The sequence below is a fragment of the Coffea eugenioides genome, chromosome 3, assembly GCF_003713205.1.
Source record: "Coffea eugenioides isolate CCC68of chromosome 3, Ceug_1.0, whole genome shotgun sequence".
Taxonomy (NCBI): domain Eukaryota; kingdom Viridiplantae; phylum Streptophyta; class Magnoliopsida; order Gentianales; family Rubiaceae; genus Coffea; species Coffea eugenioides.
The window spans coordinates 106,841-124,276 of record NC_040037.1 but is presented as its reverse complement, the minus strand read 5'-3'; the positions used below and the strand labels follow the sequence as shown (position 1 = coordinate 124,276).

Below are 17,436 nucleotides of genomic sequence, written 5' to 3'. Positions count from 1 at the left end.
ATGGATGAATATTGTTGTTGCCGAACTGAATTGTGGACTGGAAATGGTAGCTAATTAGTTCAGTAGTTGTGCACGTGAGATTTGAGTGAAAAATACAAGGTTTTAGCCGAAGGAAAATTTGGATTGTGATTGAGCAAATGCTGGAAAGTTTCTGATTTTTTTTGCTGAGAACTAACCAAGAATAATGAAGCTTTATTTGGTTTAATCTGGATGTTCTGAGCTAATAACCGTGATTAGCTAGTCATTAACAAGATAACTAAGCTCTGCATGCAGTTATTTGGTTGGTTTTAAAACAGAAAATAAAAATGAAATGAAATCAGTTGCATTCATGATCATCCGAGGACAGCTGGGAAATTTCTGGAATTTTGGGGATAATTATAACCGTGTTTGAACTTAATTCTGAGCTAGAAATGTTAATCAATTGGTCAAGCACCTGCATGAGGAATTTGAGTACTTAAAACACTGGTTTAGCCGAAAGAAAAGCTAGAGTATAACCACGCAAGTGCTGGAAATATTAATGACCGAGAGGTTGAGCAGAAATTCTTCATTTGATTTCTGGAATTTTTCCTTGGAATGTAATGGTTTAGAAATGCATGAGAGATGTGTATTTTTAGCGATGAAATATTCGATATATTGAAAGATTGAACCAAAAATGTCGGAATGTAATTGCTGGAAAAATGTTTAAGCTGTACTTGTTGATGAACAATGAAAGTTTGGTTGAAATCTTGGATAAGATAGTGTTACAAATTTTGTCTTTGTGTTCGTGTGCATGTTGGAGTCTTAAACGCTCGAAATTTTGGCTCTATCGTAATAATAAATAATTGTTGGATGTTAAGGGCTAATGATTGATGAAGCCCTTGGCCATTTGAGTGATTTTCACAAGTGTTAAAGCCTTGATAATAGCTGCTGGTTATTACATCTGTTTGGATTAAATCGTGATATGATATAAGCGTGCCAAAACCAAGAGCTAATGATTGACGAAGCCTTGGCTATTTGTTTTACTTTTGACCAAAGATAAACCTGTTGAAACCTAGGGCTAATGATTGATGAAGCCCTAGTGATTTGTTATTTGAAATGTGATTATGCCATGTCGACAAATTTGAGCCATAATGTGATTTCGAAATGGAATCGAAATTGTGAAAGTCGTTTTGACCCTGTGAACTCGAGCAAATTTTGATCAAGCTAATCAAAAATATTTTTACGCTAGTATTAAACGATAAAATTCAGTATTTAGTATTTTGCCCTAAATTCTGCCAACCCGACAATTTTCCTTTAGCTTAAACTAGCCTTGATAGTTATAGAAAATATTTTTTCTAGCTTTTAAAACCCTAAATCTTGTTTTAATTCTTTTCTTTCTTAAGATTTGTCCTTGGCTAGCTGTCTATAGGAAAAGTTACAAAATGCGAGTTTTTACTAACTTTAGCTAAAAGCGTAGAAAGCTTGTTCGGCAAGAAACATTATTTCACGTAAATTAGTTCTAGTAACACTTTTACAAGAAAAGTAATATTAAGGAAACTTTACAAAGTATTTTACTAGTTTTAATACTACATGGTTTGTCGACTTGTTTCAAGAAAATAAATCAGTCATACATGCGAATAATTTTCCTACGTGACCCTAGAGCTGGCATAACCAACTTATAGTTTTAAAATTTGGTATTTTAGGGTTTAGCGAGGACGCAGACTTTGATTCCCCGCTTGATCAGTAACTTCACTCTTGGTGAGTGTCCCTGCTTGTTCTATCCTATTTGGTTTAAAGTGCTTTCTTGACTCGCATATGTGGTAATTGCCAAAAAATGATTTCTTTGATTCCATCGAAGTGAGGCAGTGTGTACTTTTTATCACACTAGCGTTCGCGCTCGCGTGAACTTGTGTTGAAGTGTTTTCGTGATATCTTGCTTGCGCATGCTAGTGCTAAATTACTAGGGCGGGGAATGTACCACACCTTAAAGGTTTGGGGAAAGGCCTTCTTATCTGACTTGATATTCAAGTGCTTTGGACGTAAGTCGTTGGCGTGAATCTCTCGGACTAGTTTATCCCAGGGGATATACTCAAGTTACTACCGCTTCTCATCTATCTTATCGTCGTTGGGTTGAATCTCTCGACTAATTATCCATAAGGGTATATTCGAATATTACTGCTTTCTTATTTCGTGACGTCGTTGGGTGAATCCCTCGACTAGTTTATCCAGGGGGTATACTCGAGTACTACCGCTCTCATCTATCTTGTCGTGCGGGCCCGGAGCTGGGGTATGATCGGTGGCCGGAGTTAAGTAAAATAAGGAGTTCTACATGGACCGTAAGTAGTGAGAGTTGACGGAGGGTCAACTACGGTAAATTTTGATCAAGCGCGGAAAATGGCTCCTGAGAGCCCCCGTAACCTACTTTGTACTGTTATGCGCTTTCCTAGTTGTTTACTTCAGTTGAAATCAATACGTGTTAGTTGTTTTATTTACTTGCATGTTTTGGGGCACCACTGAGCTTTAGCTCACCCCACGTTCATTTGTTTTCCTTGACAGGTCTTGACGTTATTGAGAAATCTGAGCCCTACTTATACTTGCTTATGAATGTACTTCGACCCTTGTGACTTTGGTTTGCATCTCATTTAATGTAATTCGAATTAAAACAATGTACTTTTGTCTTTGGGTTACCACTTGAGCTTGGAAAAAGTGTAAACCTGGAATTGTTATTTTGGCTTGTACTAATGTATTTGGATTGTATGTTTTTGTTGCCTAGTTTGTAACGCGTGAGGTATTTAAGAATCGACGATTGGCTATCTTAAAAATGTTGTTATCTTTGAAGTTAATGAGGATTTAGTTATCAGTCTATTTGGAAGGAAACGGTGTTGTAATAGCTTAGGTTATTCTTCGGAAGGATTTGGGTTAGTGTGCTTGTGTCAGTCCTGGTGAGAGTTGGGCAGACGGTCCGCCAACCCTCTGGTTCGCCTTAGGGAAAAGTGGGGTCGCCACATGGATACTTTTTCTCAACACCATTGCTCTCAAATATTACAACAAAGTACCATCTCTTAAAATCCAAATCAAATGGATAACAGCCCACAATACATATTGTCCCAGATAGACTAAATAGAATCCAGTATACAGCAGCCTAGCCAAAAATACAAGGCAATTAAAAATTCGACAATAGTTCCATTGTCATCAAGTAGTTAAAATGGTATATTTGATTCCCCTCAAAGACATAATAAAGTTAGGGGAATGCTTCACAAAAAAAAAAAAAAACCCTCCCTTTAAGACAAGAATTAATCTTTTATACACTGACGGTGTATACACTTTCATCATTAGATTTATGACACATAATCCGAATTTGAATTTGAAACTCAAATTTTGCATATGTGTTATATATCCAACCTTGATAGTGTATACACCGTCAGTGTATGTAAGATTTACTCTTAAGATAATTAGTCACACGTCCACACAAGTTAACGCCCTACATCAAGAAGCAGAATGCAAAACAGTAAGAATAAAAGTAAGAATGGAAAAGAAATTAAAAAGCTAAAGATTAAAATCAAATCCAAAAGATATAATTTAAAAATGAATGTCAGGGGGAAAAAATAAAGAAGAAGAGATTCATAAGCCTTCCCCAAGCAACTAATGTTCGTGTTAGTCATTTTTTGAAGGAAAAAAATGCATTTAATGTTTTCAAACTACTAAAGATATTCTCATGTTTTTAGTTCATTCATGGTTCCATCCTAAAAACATCAACTCAAATGATTCATCAAACAACGATGCCACGGTCTATGCACATTTTTACTAATATATCTTCCCTATCAGGTGGAGATATACTGCAAATCATCGAGCAATAATTTGTAAAATTCTTTTCCTAACATCATTATTCACTACCTTTAATCACAGGCACTCAACATCCATGAAAAAATTCAAGTAATATATGAGAAGTAGAAATTAATCGACAAGAAATTTTTGCTAAAGGGGTGGAAACAAAAAGTTTTTTTTTAAAAGGATCTTTCTTTAATTTGTTTGATCTTTTAGGCTTGCCATTTGCAATGTTAATGTAGATTGGAGATAGTTGTTTGAGAAAAATTTAGGCCCGGTTTGGACAGCTATTTTTCGTTGGAAAATTGCGTCGTTTTCAGTGATCACATTTCCCTATTACCTTTTTTCCTCACATATATCAAATCGCTACAGTAATATTTTTACAAAAAATCCTAGAAAATGCAATCCAAACAAGGCCTTAGACTGTGTTTAGATTGTTTGAGAGATATCTAATATTCTCTCACATCTCTTTAATTGGTTGGGAGGTATTTGAGTTTATAAATCACATTGTAGCTTTTAAAATGTATTTTAACAATTGATAAATTATAAATCCAAATACCTCTTAAATAATCCAAACAAGTAGAGTGATTTTGGTAGATTTCAAAATTTTTACTCCCTCCATTCCAATTATTTAATCATGTTTCGGATTTCAACTTTTTAAAAATTGTGATTTGGTTGTAATGTTTGTATTTTTTTTTTAATTTTACTCCTACAAAGTCAAATTTTAAATTTGAATGATAACATACATATGATTAGAAAGAAATGCCACATTGAAAAAAAAAAAACTAAAAGATATTTTAATTTTTTCAATCGATAAATATTTTGGAATATCTCAAAATGAAAAGTACGTTACTTTCAATGGAAGGACTCAATCCAACCTAACATTTTACGGGAAAGGAAACAAGCTGCCAAAAAAAAAAAAAAGAAGGAACCAACTACACTACGGGCCTGTTTGGAACCTGAGTTTTTTGGGAGTTTGTCTAAAACTTTACTGTAGTGCACTGTAGAAGTTTTTGAAAAATTTTTTGTAGAAATTTTTGTAAGGTGAAAAATTTTGTAGAAGTTTTTGTAAGTTGAAAAACTTTTTTTTCTTTTTTTTTCTCTTTCCCTTTCTTTTTCTTTTTCTTTTCTTTCCTCTCTTTTTCTTCTTCTCCTTCTTCTTCTTCCCCGTTACCTCCGCCACCCCCAGCAGCCTGCCAGCAACTGCCACCCCTCTCCTCCCTTTCCCCTTCTCCTCCCCTTGCCCCGCCGCCCCCCTCTGCCCCTCCTTCCCCTCCCCCGGCACCCCCCTTCCCCCCGACCCCGCTTCCCCCTCCCCTCCGCCACCCCCAGCAGCATTTTGCCCCTCTGTCCCGCCTTTCCCTCTCCCTGCCACCCCCCCTCTTGCCCCTTCCCTCTCCCCGCAGCCCCGCCCACCCTGGCGTCTTGTCCCCTCCCGCTCTCACCTCTTTCTTTTTTTCCATTTTTTTTCACGAGAGTGAGAGAGAATGGCGCCGGACGTAGAAGAGAAAAAAAAAAAAAAAAAAAGACAGAGAGGATGGGGGAGAGGGAAAAAAAAGGGGAAAAAAAAAAAAGAAGACCGGCACCGGCACCGGAAATTGGCGCCGGAACCAGCAATGGAGGTGGTGGTGGGGGAGGAAGAAGAAGAAAAGCTTTGATAAGTTTTTGGGGGTTCCTGTAGCACAAGTTGTTAAAAAACTAGTATAATAAAAACTTGGTAAAAAACAGGCCTTCCAAACAGGCCCTACATTCATCCTGAAAAAGTTAAACTATTTATTCCCGGGCTCAAACCAAAATAACAAGATAAGATTAATCTTTTTGTAAAATTGGATTCTGGAGGAATACTACTACATGAATTGAACTACAAAAATCAATCTACAGTAACTCTCTATACAACTGATTCCATTGTTCAAGTACATCCGACGGCCGGTCCGGCAAGGTAACTTAATCGCTTTGGTCATCGTCAAAGAAATTCGTATCACCCTCATCGTCACAGCCTCCACAGGCATGAGCAGGATTCACGTCCAAAGGTTCCACTATATCGGCCACTGTTACCATCTCCAAGGATCCCTTTCTGGAGTCTGCAGCATTTCCATCATCGTGATCCAATTCGTTCTCATACGTCTCCACATGCTCCATGTCACTATACAGGATTTCCTGCAAAATATATTGCTAAGCAAATCTCTTGATGCCCCGACTACAGAGGAATGAGTTCATAGGTCATAAAGAACGTAAATGAATTACAGAAGACTCATGAGAGAGGAGTTAAAAGTGCAGGAGACGTAATAAGTTCCAACACTAGAATACGAAAAGCCTCACTCTGTCATGAAAGATCAGAAGTTTGACATGTTACACGTGAATTTGTCTTGCAAATTCAGATTTGCATTTTATCAGACTTCCAATTTAATTTCGATTCCCAAATGAAGCACAGAAAACTATTTGATTCCAATTTAGCACGAGAAATAGTTACCTCATCTTCCAGTACGGCTTGCTTCTCCCTCTCCACTATCCAGTCATACAATAAAGTTTCTTCCAGTACTCCATCAAGGGAAATCGAGTCACTGGACCTTTTCCATATCTGGCGCTCCCTAAGCCGCAAGTTGTAGTGAACATAGATTATGTCATTTAACCTTTTTTGGGCAACATGATTGTGCCTTTGGCTGTAAATCTGATCGAAAATGCTCCAGTTATGTTCACAACCAAAAGAGGAGCAAGTTTGACTGAGTATGCGCACAGCTATCCGTTGGAGCTCCAGGCAATTTATACCATGTTGTTGCCACCATGCAGCTAAATAAAGAACATATAGGTCAGCAAAGTTTGTAACTGATCAAATGGTGAATTATCAACTGTTTTTAGGTTTTTGACAAGTGTGCTTGTGTATATGGATCAACATAAGAGAGCGCCATTTTCACACATGTATAGCAAGCATTCTGATGCTATAACCTGGATCAAGCTCTGTCCTGGTACTAATGGCCAAGTCAGTTCCAAAATCAGCTTTGGCAGCACCAAAGTCAGAAATCTGTCATGATTCATCAATGCATTGTCAAATATTCACCCATGGAGGGAAACACAAAGATGGATTAGAAGAATGGAATTACCAGAATGACCCTATAACTCAACAAAGAATAAACAGCTAAATACCTGCATGGATGCAGAAATCCTCTTTGTATTGTCTGCTTCAAGCCTAACAATGCATGCATTTAATCCACGTACAACATCTGGATGCTACAAAGATGTATACATAGTTCAAAAGAAAGAACAAGATCACTTGTGACCTTAAAAAGGACTCCAAAGAAGGCATCATTTCCTACCGGGACAAAATCAGGACGGTATCGATAGGATGGATTCAGGAAATAAGCAGCCAAATAAAGTGGATGGTGAAATAATAAATTCCAGTGACTGTCTATCACATTCCAAAAAGGCCCATATTTACGTGCATCATCACCATGGTTGGCTTTGATTGCAATCTTTGCCCTAAACATGTCATGATAGCTGAATGAAATGGAAAGGTTGTCTCCACCATTGACCTTCTGAAGCACTTCAACTATGGGGTCTACTGATTTCCGGACAAACTGGACCCTCTTCCAAAATGAGGCACTCAATACAATCTTCTCCACTTCTTTACCCTCCTCCAATTTTGAAAACCGAGATGAAAGCCATTTGTTCGATTGGAACATTCTTTTAAGACCAACCCTATGGTCCAACAAACTTTGCAGAGTAGTGAAATTTGAAGCACACCGAGTGACAGATGGCCTCAGAAGTTCTTGCCCTCCTGTAAATTCTTTTTTCATGAGCGTCAGCAACCACATTCGATTATAAATAAATTTTGTGATCCTTTGGCCTTTCTCCAAGCATTCTCCCACCCATTTTATTTTCACAAAATCCGAGAGCATTTGGTCAATACAATAGGCAGCACAAGGGGTCCAAAACAGGTTCCTCCTTTTCTCTTCAAGCATCTTCCCAGCAGCCTGATGACTGGGTGTGTTCTCAGTAATAACCTGGAATACCATTTTCCAGTCAGGGAGACCAAATAAGTTTGGGCTTGGCAAGACGTAAATGAAGTTCAATGCCAGACAAACAAACAGAACAAAATACAACTGCAAAGCTAAAACAAGTGTATTACCTGGACAACATTTTCCTCACCCATCTCTTCAACCACTTTGTCGAGCAACTTAAACAAATATGTTGCATCATCAACAGCATTTGTAGCATCAACTGAACAAACAAAGTATGTTCCCCGAGGACAAGAAACCAAAATATTGATTAATGTCCTACCCTGTGTGTCTCGCCAACTGTCTGCCAAAACAGAACAGCCTGTAACAGCCCACGAAGCTCTGTATTCAGCAAGGTAGTTTCTGACAGTGAATATTTCATCTTGCAAAAATCGCCCAGATAAAACTCGGCTTGAAGGAGCCACAAAATCTTGTCCATATTGACCCACCAACTCCAGCATTTTGTGGAAATAGGGGGAGTTTGCTGCATGTGCAGGAACACCAGCATGGTAGAAGAATTTGCAGATAGCAGACACAACTTCCTTGCGGGATTTTCTGCTAGAAGCTGCTCTTGGTTGCTTGCTAGAAGCTTGAATCTGAGTTTTGGGTGTCTTTAGGGCAATGGCATCAAATCTTGGTCTTTTTGACAAAGATTCAGAACTCGTAGCGTGAAACATCCCTTTGACAGCTCTTCTTACATCACTTCCCAACCTTTTATCACGAAGTAAAGCTTTTTCACTGCTCAAGTGGTGTATGGCTTCTACTTCTTGCTCTTCCTCTTCTTCATTATCAGAATTCATGTAAAAAGCCGAAATTTCTCTAGTATCAGGTCGCCTGTGCCTCCTCCCTGTACGATGCCATTTCATGTTTTCTTTCATCTTGAGGTATACCTCTTCTGGAGCACTTTTACAAGGAGCAACTTCTCCAGGTATTCGAGCCAGGTGCTGTTTGAATCGGTTAATTCCCCCACTGACTATTTTCTCACAGTAATTGCATTTCACCTTCTTCTTCCTCTCATCTTGCGGAACGCCATACTCCCAACCAGGATCGACATAGCCCAAGGACCGGAGAGGAGTCATGTTAATCACTAAACCCTTGTCACTCATCAAATGCTTCCCTTTGTTCTTATATCCAGCATGATCTTCCTCCTCTACGTCGTCAGCAGCATGGAAATTCAAATAAGATTGTTCCTCGTATTCCACCTGCCTTGATTTCTTACTGAAACGGCAGCCTTCTAGGTTTTCTCTCATTTTTAGGCATACTTCGTCTGGGGCCTTGTCACAATAGGTTACTTCTCCAGAAAGCCGAGCCAAATGCTGCTTCAATCTATATATCCCACCACTGACTACTTTACCACAATAGTTGCATCTGACTTTCTTCTTTTTCTCATCTTGAGCCACGCCATGCTCCCATCCAGGATCTAGGAATCCACCAGAGCGAAGAGACGCCATCTTCAAGAGCATTTGGAGGGCTGTCCTCCAGCCGCTCTCAAGGTAATCTCATCGAGCTAGAAGCGAAACAAGCCGAATATAAATCACAGGAACAACAAAACCCTTTTCGCTGTTGAGAAGAAAAAGTCTCTGTCTCTTCCCTTGCACGTATAGCAAAATCCAGAGTCAATAAGATCAATTTTGAAAAGTTCACTGGATAAACTTCCACATAAAATAGCACATTATGAGAGGAGATGCTATAGAGTTTTCAGGTCTTGAAAATTGTTCACAAAGACGAATAGGAAATGCGGTTTGGCAACGTACACTGATTATTTGATGCCAGACACGCAAGATTCAGGCTGAATACTTTATGTGAAACACACTAGAGAGCCGCAATAGAAACAGTTGTTGAACAATAAAAATGTAGAAAAAAATGAGAGAACAGGGACAGAGGACCGTGGATGTTCAAAGTATGAATTGGCAAGAGAAAGTGAGGAAGAGCATCAGATTCACGCAAGGCAGCGGAGATGTGGCAACAATAACAACTACAGTATTGTCCCATTCCCATTCGTTGCATGTTACAATGAAGCTGACAGGGAAAATCTCACACTATGAATGACACACATAACATCGCAAAACAAGCTAAACAATCAAAGCCAAAACAAGCTAGTACTTAAAAGGATTCCCTCCACACACAGAACCCCCCCGGGGCTCCCTCCAAAAAAAAAAAAAAAACCAAAGAAAAAATGCTCACACAAGCAGCATAAATCAGTGGAACTTCCTAGTACTTAAAGGAAACGAAACTAAGGAGACTTATGTTGAAGAGAGAGCAAATGGGAGGAAAATCACCAAAACTAAAATGCCTCGAAAGCTAAAAGGATCTTCCTATACAGTATGACACCCCAGCAAAAGCGATTTAAAATTGGCGCTAAAAAAAATTAAAACGACATGATTTGACTGAAAGTGAAATTACAGAATAAAATCCACCAGCACAAAAATTGCATCTTTATATCGAAAGAAATATATAAATATAACAAGTAGGAGTACGTAATCGAAATAATAATCAGAACTTAAGTATAGGGAGAAACAAAATTTTATAAGAAAAGGAAGAAAGAAGTGAAATTGAATACCTGAAAATTGAGCTGGAGAGGAGACCTCCTTAGCAAAAACTAAATTGCAATTGAGAGGAAAAGGAATTAGGGGATTGTGAGTGTTCAATCACAGGGATCATTTCAAGAAAACGAATAATTAAATTTTAATCATAGTAGAAAATGGGGACAGAAAATTGTGGGTATGGAGGTTGGAATATGCAAGGATCGGGATAGAACGAGTTGAGATCGTCGGAATCGTGAGTCTCCGAGTGAAACCCTGGGTCGGGAGTGTTTGGTTTTAGGAGGGGGCCGCCTTTTAGGGTTACACAGTACTATATTTTATTTTAATTCTACAAATAAATACTACTACTGCGACTCCTTCCTCTGACGTATATATAGTAGTAATATATATATATATAAGTAATAGATAGAATTAAAAACAAAAAAAAAAAAGAAACTCTTTGTTGACCCACTGAGTTGTGGTGCTAAATTAGAATCGCAGATAATTAATAAATTACTAGTAGTTACTTGGTAGGTATATACGGAGCCGGAAACAAAAATGTTCTCAGCCTTTTATTATAGGCCAGAAGATCAATCATGTTTTCCATGGAAAAAAGAAACTCTCTGCACCCAGCCTTTCAATCTATGCATGTTTTATTTTTTGAGCTTGCTGGATATCTACATATATATATATATATATATATAGTTGCAACTAATTAGTAGGTTAGCCCTCAAATTCTGATCAGGGATTAATTAATGAACTATAACCGCTGTGATCCATCGATCAGACACTTACTGTTAGGCTGCTATTTCACCATATAATTAGGCCATCAGGACTCGCTAAACCAATTACTAAGCACAACCCATCAAAAGAATCCATATGCATCTCTAGAAATACTCAGAATTTTAGCCTTTTTTTTTTTTATATTTATATTGATTCATTGAATTTGGTCAACACTAAGTCACTCAATAATTTGTTTCAATTATACGAAGATGACAATAACCTTTCTTGTCTAAGGAACAACATAAACATTATCGAGTGAAGATCCAAAATGCGGCGGCCCTTACATTAGTACACATTCTTACATGGTACCACTATTGTGACTTTTTCTTGTACGAACAATAATAATATTTCGAGAAACTCGTCCTAAAAGTAAGGCTATGCTTGGATTGCTTGTTTCCGTCAGAAAATATTGTCGTTTTCCGTGATCACATTTTTCCCTCACATATATCAAATCGCTACAGTAATTTTTCCATGAAAAATGACGGAAAATGCAATCCAAACACAACCTAAGACTTTGCTTGATTTACTATCGAAAATAAAAGCTCAAAAGAAAAATAGAAAAACAGAAATCACTTTTTTACACCACAATAAAATGATTCTTGCCGAAAATGCATGTAGAGAGATTTTTTTTTTTTCATTTTTAAAAAAATGCTAGTCATTGCAACGGGTGGGGCTTGGAGGAATTGTGATAGGATGGCGCCATGGAGGATTGGGCTGGGTGTGGTGAACTGTTGTTATTGGGCTCTTACGATTATTGGGCTCTCCGAAAAATGAAAAGGGTTGGTATGGGGAAGCCGTCGTCTCCGGACCGGAGTGTGGGCGGTGGAGATCATTTTGTTTCATTTTCCCGGCTGTAAAACCCTACTCAGTTCTGAGAACTCCCCACTTAAACTCTTCTTCTCCTATTTAATTTTTTTTTTTTTACCCCTTTTCGTTGTTTGTGACTTGTGAGTAATGGTACATGATGCTGGTGTTGTAGCTGGTGTTTTGAGTATTTCATTTTTTTGATCCATCAAACCCCCGAATCCACTCTCCGCCTGCTATTCTATTCTCGGTAATGGATAATAATCTGTCAATTTCTAACCTTCATCATCGTCGTCGTCGTCGTCGTCGTCTGACTGACTGATTCAAGTGTACGAGTAGAACGCAACACCGGTGGTCCTGCTCCAAAGTCCAACCTGCTCCATTTTTGCTTTAGAAGATTAGATTAAATTCAACGGAATTTCGCCCCGCCCCACAGCCATGTCCTGGGCATCCAGGGGCCTCATTTGTCGTCTCCGCCTCTTCTCCATCTCAGACGGCCTCACCACCACCCCTAACTGGAGATTCTTCAGCGCCCAACCTTTACGTGTGGATGAACTACAAGAGAACAGCAGCAGCTCCTCTCGTGTCATCGAAGCCAAATCTCGGGTCATGACTCCTAACTCCAAAAGGCCCGGAGCCATTGCCGTCAAGTGTGGTATGACCGCTCTCTGGGACAAATGGGGTGCTCGCCTTCCTATCACCATCCTTCATATGGATGATAACATCGTCTCTCAAGTCAAAACCCCCGAAATAGAAGGCATATCTGCCCTCCAGGTAACCCCCGTCCCCCGCCTCCGCCCGCGCCCTTCCCCTCCCCTCCCCTCCCCCACAGTTTCCTCTCTCTCTAAATTTGATTGATTTCCCTGCAGGAACGTGTTGTTCTTTTATTCTTGCATTATTTACGACTTTGAGCCATGCTAACAACTCCTGGAGTATTTTGTTATGCCATCTCGATATCATTTCATTTCTTTCTGCTTTTCTTTTACACCCAGACTCGTGGTTTGCTAGCTGGTTTTGATACTAGCTACTAGCGACTGAAGTAGTAATTTGTTTTGGATGGGTTCTTTACTGCCACCCATCATCCTTTTCTGTTTTCTTACTTAGATTGGATGCGGCCACAAAAAAGAGAAGCATTTGACGAAGCCGGAGGTGGGCCACTTTAGAGCTCAAGGTGTCCCCATGAAAAGGAAGTTAAGGGAGTTCCCCGTCACTGAGGATGCTTTGCTCCCTGTTGGTACTCACATTGGTGTTCGTCATTTTGTTCCTGGGCAGTTCGTGGATGTCACTGGCATTACTAGGGGGAAAGGCTTTCAGGTTAGTAAGCACGCGCTTTTTCATAACCTTTTAGTTCTAATTGAGGATCAACTCCCATTTGAAGCCGCTTTTATAAAGTTGTGTTGCTACACCAATTCTGCATGAACCTGACTAGACAATTTTTCTTGAGGATCTATCTCTTTTTTATGTTTCCTCAATCTACCAAAGCACTGATCTTTTGATTGCCACAAGTTCACACTTAAATATATTCCAGGTTGTCATAATGCAGTTTGCTGATATAATGTGGCTGTACCTATTGCTGCTATCCATTCCGGTCTAGCATTATGAAGTACTAAATAAAGCTTTGTTCCATCTGACTATTTTAAGATTCTTAAATAAAATCTGTATGCGATAACTCATCAGGATGCATTTGAAACTCTGTCTTGGTTGTCTTGAGGAGAAATTCCATTTCTTGTAGAATGTTTACGACTGAATTCTGGTTTGGAAATTGAGTTCTAAAGCTGGTGTTATTTCTTGTTCTTCTTTTGGTTGGTCTAGGGTGGGATGAAAAGATGGGGGTTTAAAGGAATGCCAGCTTCTCATGGTGCTTCATTATCGCATCGAAGTATTGGTTCTACAGGTCAAAGGGACGCTCCTGGAAAGGTACCTTGTGGCCTGCATATAAGCTATATGTTAATCTGATGCTGTCTGTAGTTCATATGGGTATCTCTAGTCTCACAACTCTGATTTTGTGGTCATTTGAAGCATTGCTTCTAATGGTCTTCCTTATTATTTCTGTTGGCTCTTCTGCAATCATTAAGTTTTGCTAACTTTGCTCTTTGCTCTAAACATTTATAGCTGGATGTTTAAGCAATAAAAAAGTCTAATGTTCAGGGAAGTAGTACATGTTATTTGGAAACATGTATTAGGAGTATCCCTATGGCAACATTACAAGGGAAGAGATGCATGCATGTCTTTCTATATTAGCTTCTCAAATTTGGAAGAATAGCTCCCACTTAATCTGGTTTTGTTTCAAAAAGCATTCTTCATTTTCAGGAATGCAAGTCATATAACTTGTAGAAACATTTCAGTGTTGCTCCAGCTTGATTTTCCTTATATAAGGATATATTCTTCCTCTTTCATTGTCATAAGGATGACACAAACATTAGATACTTTTCATGTGAGCATTTCTGGTATTGCAGTCATATAACGTTCTCTATCCTTAAAGAAGTGATCAGGTTTTATTAATGTTGATTGACTGACACAAAGTCAAGGCGTTGTCTATTTGGCCTGTCTTTTTTTTACAGTCTTTAACTAAATCCTTTCATGTTAACTGCATTCCGTCTTTTGGATGCCTATTGGCAATCGATACCATGAATGGCTTCTGTACTACGTTAAGTTATCAAAGGTGAAGGTGCAGAAGCACTTGTCTGTAGTTGTTCCCTGGCAGGCGATCTTGCAGCCATGCTCCTTGAGAGCCTTGGCATCAGGCACTAGGCATAGGGCACAAATTACTGTTTAATTGTGCCTCACTGCATCATCGATTTTTACTAATGTTTTAGTTTCTGTCTCTCCAAGGTTAACTTGTACTTATATTACTTGGGGGGTAAGGATTTCTTTTATACCAAATTTTGGATCGTTAACTTCGTGCTGTATGAAGACTTCAATTTTAATACATGTTTTACTGTTATTTCCCCGGCTCTTTTTTGCAAACCCAGTCAAATTTTTCCCTCCTCCAGCCTCAATTTTTATTTCTCCCATCTCTTATCTTTCTCTTGTTTTATCGCCCCTCCCTCATCTGTAGCTCTCCATCTCCTTTTACTTCTTCTTTCCCTCTCTCTCTCGTCTCATTACCACGCTTTCTGTTTATACTTCTTTTGCTTTTCAGTGAAATATTGCCCCCCCCCCTTTTTCTATTCCGGCGGTTGCGTGTGGCTGATCATCCTCTCGGACCAGCTACTGATCATTGTCTTCTCTCTTCTTTGGTATTATGCGGGCATTGTCTTGTGCTTAAACCGTAGGATAACTATGTTATATGACAAGGTCCAGGGCTGATGGCATGGCTGATTTTTGGCATTAAAAAATGTGGAAGGCATCTTACTTTTTGGCCTACCACTGATTTGGTATATATGCTATAGTGTCAATTAGCAGATATGGTTTTAGATAGGTGTAATCTCATTTGGGACCGGTGATTATGGTTAGTGAAGGCTACACTAGCATGTATATTATCCAGAATGGGACTTTGAAACCTATGGAAACTCTATCTGGGGTTAGTTGGGAGGAGGGAGTTGGCTTGTGTTGATTGGCCTATGTGATATATTTTTTTTTTTTGGCATTCATTCATTCTTGCAGACTGCTCTTAGAACAGCAGAGATAAAAGCACAATGCCTAAGTGATCCTTCTTATTGTGTACTGTTGTTTTTATTATTTCCCCATATAACCCTTTCTACAGTTTTAGTTGCCGTAATTTTTTTTGTTGTTTTGATTTTGTCTGTGCTTTGGCTTTTAATTTCTTGTCTCAATATTAATTTTTCATCAACCATATCACTTTATTTTCTATTTTACATGTCTTTGAGAAAGTATGAAGAAATTGAGTGCAGTCTTTCAAACTCCAACTGTTTTCCAACTCTGGCTGATTATGGGTTTTTAGGACTTCACATTCTGATTGGAGATGTATTATTAATTATAGAATCTTCTTGCGTGATGCGTGGTGCTTGGATCTTTTATCTGTCACAATTTATGATATTAGATAAGCTATCTCCTGACTCCTGAGCATGTTGGTCCTTTTGCCTTGTACTGCCAGAAGTTCCAACTCTTTTGTTCACTGTTCGGTGTACTGGAATGCTTACTACAATGTAATTGTTTATTGTAAATCACTAATTTTACGCAGGAAGAGAAGTTTCAAAAATACATGGTTCAGTAAAAACAGTATTATGAACATGTTGAGGCACAACTTTTAATCTCTTTTACGTAACAGGTGTTTAAGGGCAAAAAGATGCCTGGGCGCATGGGTGGGAAACAAAGAACAGTAAAAAATATTTGGGTTTACAAAATTGACCCAGCCAGGAATCTGATGTGGGTGAAAGGCCAGGTAACTTATCCCTTTCTGAGAATGAGCACTTGGATTTGAGTTTAAAAGCAGTTATATTGTTGATCCAATTATCTGCCTCTTTTAAGTTGTAACACTTGACAAAATTCGGTTGTAAATTTTTCTCAATCATAGTAATGGCATTGAAGAATTACTCAACTGGCTCTCTAGAACTAGTACAATGGTTATTCCTCATTGCCAATGATCTGAAGCTCATTTCCCATCTCTGTCCTAATGTTGCAATTCGGAACCGGGGGGCATATAATTTTAATTTTTGTCTTTTAGATTAATGTAACATTCCCATTTTATTTCAGGTTCCGGGTGCCACAGGAAACTTTGTGTTTATAAAAGATTCAGTGTTCAGAAAACCTGATATATCAACACTGCCATTCCCAACGTATTTTGCCCCAGAAGATGAAGATTTATCTGAGTTGGAACCTCTGATAGCTGATCTTGGTGATACAGATCCATTCATGGCTGCTGACTAGTCAGAGAACTAGCTGTGAACAAACTTATTATCATCACCAGGTTGAAGATGCTTACCGTCCATTGTGGTTCTCTTAGGCTTTTTTGGCATCTGAGAAGGATGCTGGTGCATGGGAAGTCGAGTCTTTGATTGCACAAGGCATGTCTTTCCAGTTAGAAAGGTTGTTTTTGAAGCTTTTGTCAAATGAATGCCATTATGGATTATTGTTTATTTTTAGTTGATTTTATCCTGTTGCTTTAACAACCATAAAACTGTCACAACAAAATTTTCTTTTAGAATTTAAAAGATTCAGTATTTAGTTTTGCTTGAGGAGAAACGTCTAGGATCTAGCAAAGATTTGGAGATATTTGTTCCACCTTTTTGGAACGAATTAGTTGTTTGTGCGTACACAGAGTTCGTTTGTTTTGATTTTCCTCGTCTATGTTTTTTAGTTGTGTCGAACTAATTGATGGGTGTTTCTTGTCAACGTTCGGATTGAATCAGATGATCCAAGACAAGGGCTATGCCCTCGGCCTCCTATCAAACACGTCCATTTAATCACTTGGATTGTACATTTGTTGAAGGCATAATACCATTCACGATCATGTTTGTCACCTGAAGTGGACATCACTTACACACGCACACACACAAAAACTTGTTATATACTATAGAACAAAACTTGTTTTCCATTTTTAAAGTCTCGAGGGCCTCGAGAAAATTCTGAACATAGCAGCAGATTTCTGC

General features: G+C 38.7%; 2 protein-coding genes across 3 annotated transcripts; one reads left to right on the top strand and one right to left on the bottom strand.

Annotated features, from left to right (window-relative positions):
- Positions 1 to 5,536: 5,536 nt before the first annotated feature.
- LOC113765285 lies at positions 5,537 to 10,609 on the bottom strand. Of its 2 annotated transcripts, none has more exons than XM_027309405.1 (7): positions 10,336 to 10,609; positions 7,907 to 9,366; positions 7,095 to 7,781; positions 6,925 to 7,008; positions 6,727 to 6,802; positions 6,254 to 6,570; positions 5,537 to 5,940 (listed from the first exon to the last, which is right to left on the bottom strand). In XM_027309405.1, the coding sequence occupies exons 2-7, from the start codon at positions 9,236 to 9,238 to the stop codon at positions 5,728 to 5,730; spliced, it is 2,709 nt and encodes a 902-aa protein (XP_027165206.1). In that variant the 5' UTR covers positions 9,239 to 9,366; positions 10,336 to 10,609; the 3' UTR covers positions 5,537 to 5,727. The 2 variants fall into 2 exon arrangements, with proteins under 2 accessions (XP_027165206.1, XP_027165207.1); XM_027309406.1 differs by having other exon boundaries at positions 7,907 to 9,361.
- A 1,278-nt stretch (positions 10,610 to 11,887) lies between these two features.
- On the top strand, positions 11,888 to 17,101 carry LOC113765264 (50S ribosomal protein L3-2, chloroplastic). Its single transcript, XM_027309382.1, has 5 exons — positions 11,888 to 12,658; positions 12,989 to 13,198; positions 13,697 to 13,801; positions 16,116 to 16,229; positions 16,541 to 17,101. The coding sequence occupies exons 1-5, from the start codon at positions 12,323 to 12,325 to the stop codon at positions 16,712 to 16,714; spliced, it is 939 nt and encodes a 312-aa protein (XP_027165183.1). The 5' UTR covers positions 11,888 to 12,322; the 3' UTR covers positions 16,715 to 17,101.
- The last annotated feature ends 335 nt before the right edge of the window (positions 17,102 to 17,436 follow it).

Excerpts from the sequence above, each read along its gene's own strand:
- LOC113765285 (XM_027309405.1), bottom strand. The coding sequence starts at position 9,238 with ATGCTCTTGAAGATGGCGTCTCTTCGCTCTGGTGGATTCCTAGATCCT. Across the intron at positions 7,782-7,906 it reads GTGAGGAAAATGTTGTCCAG|GTTATTACTGAGAACACACC; the intron begins GTAATACACTTG and ends ATGGTATTCCAG. Across the intron at positions 6,803-6,924 it reads GGATTTCTGCATCCATGCAG|ATTTCTGACTTTGGTGCTGC; the intron begins GTATTTAGCTGT and ends GAATCATGACAG.
- LOC113765264 (XM_027309382.1), top strand. The coding sequence starts at position 12,323 with ATGTCCTGGGCATCCAGGGGCCTCATTTGTCGTCTCCGCCTCTTCTCC. Across the intron at positions 12,659-12,988 it reads AAGGCATATCTGCCCTCCAG|ATTGGATGCGGCCACAAAAA; the intron begins GTAACCCCCGTC and ends TTTCTTACTTAG. Across the intron at positions 13,802-16,115 it reads AAAGGGACGCTCCTGGAAAG|GTGTTTAAGGGCAAAAAGAT; the intron begins GTACCTTGTGGC and ends TTTACGTAACAG.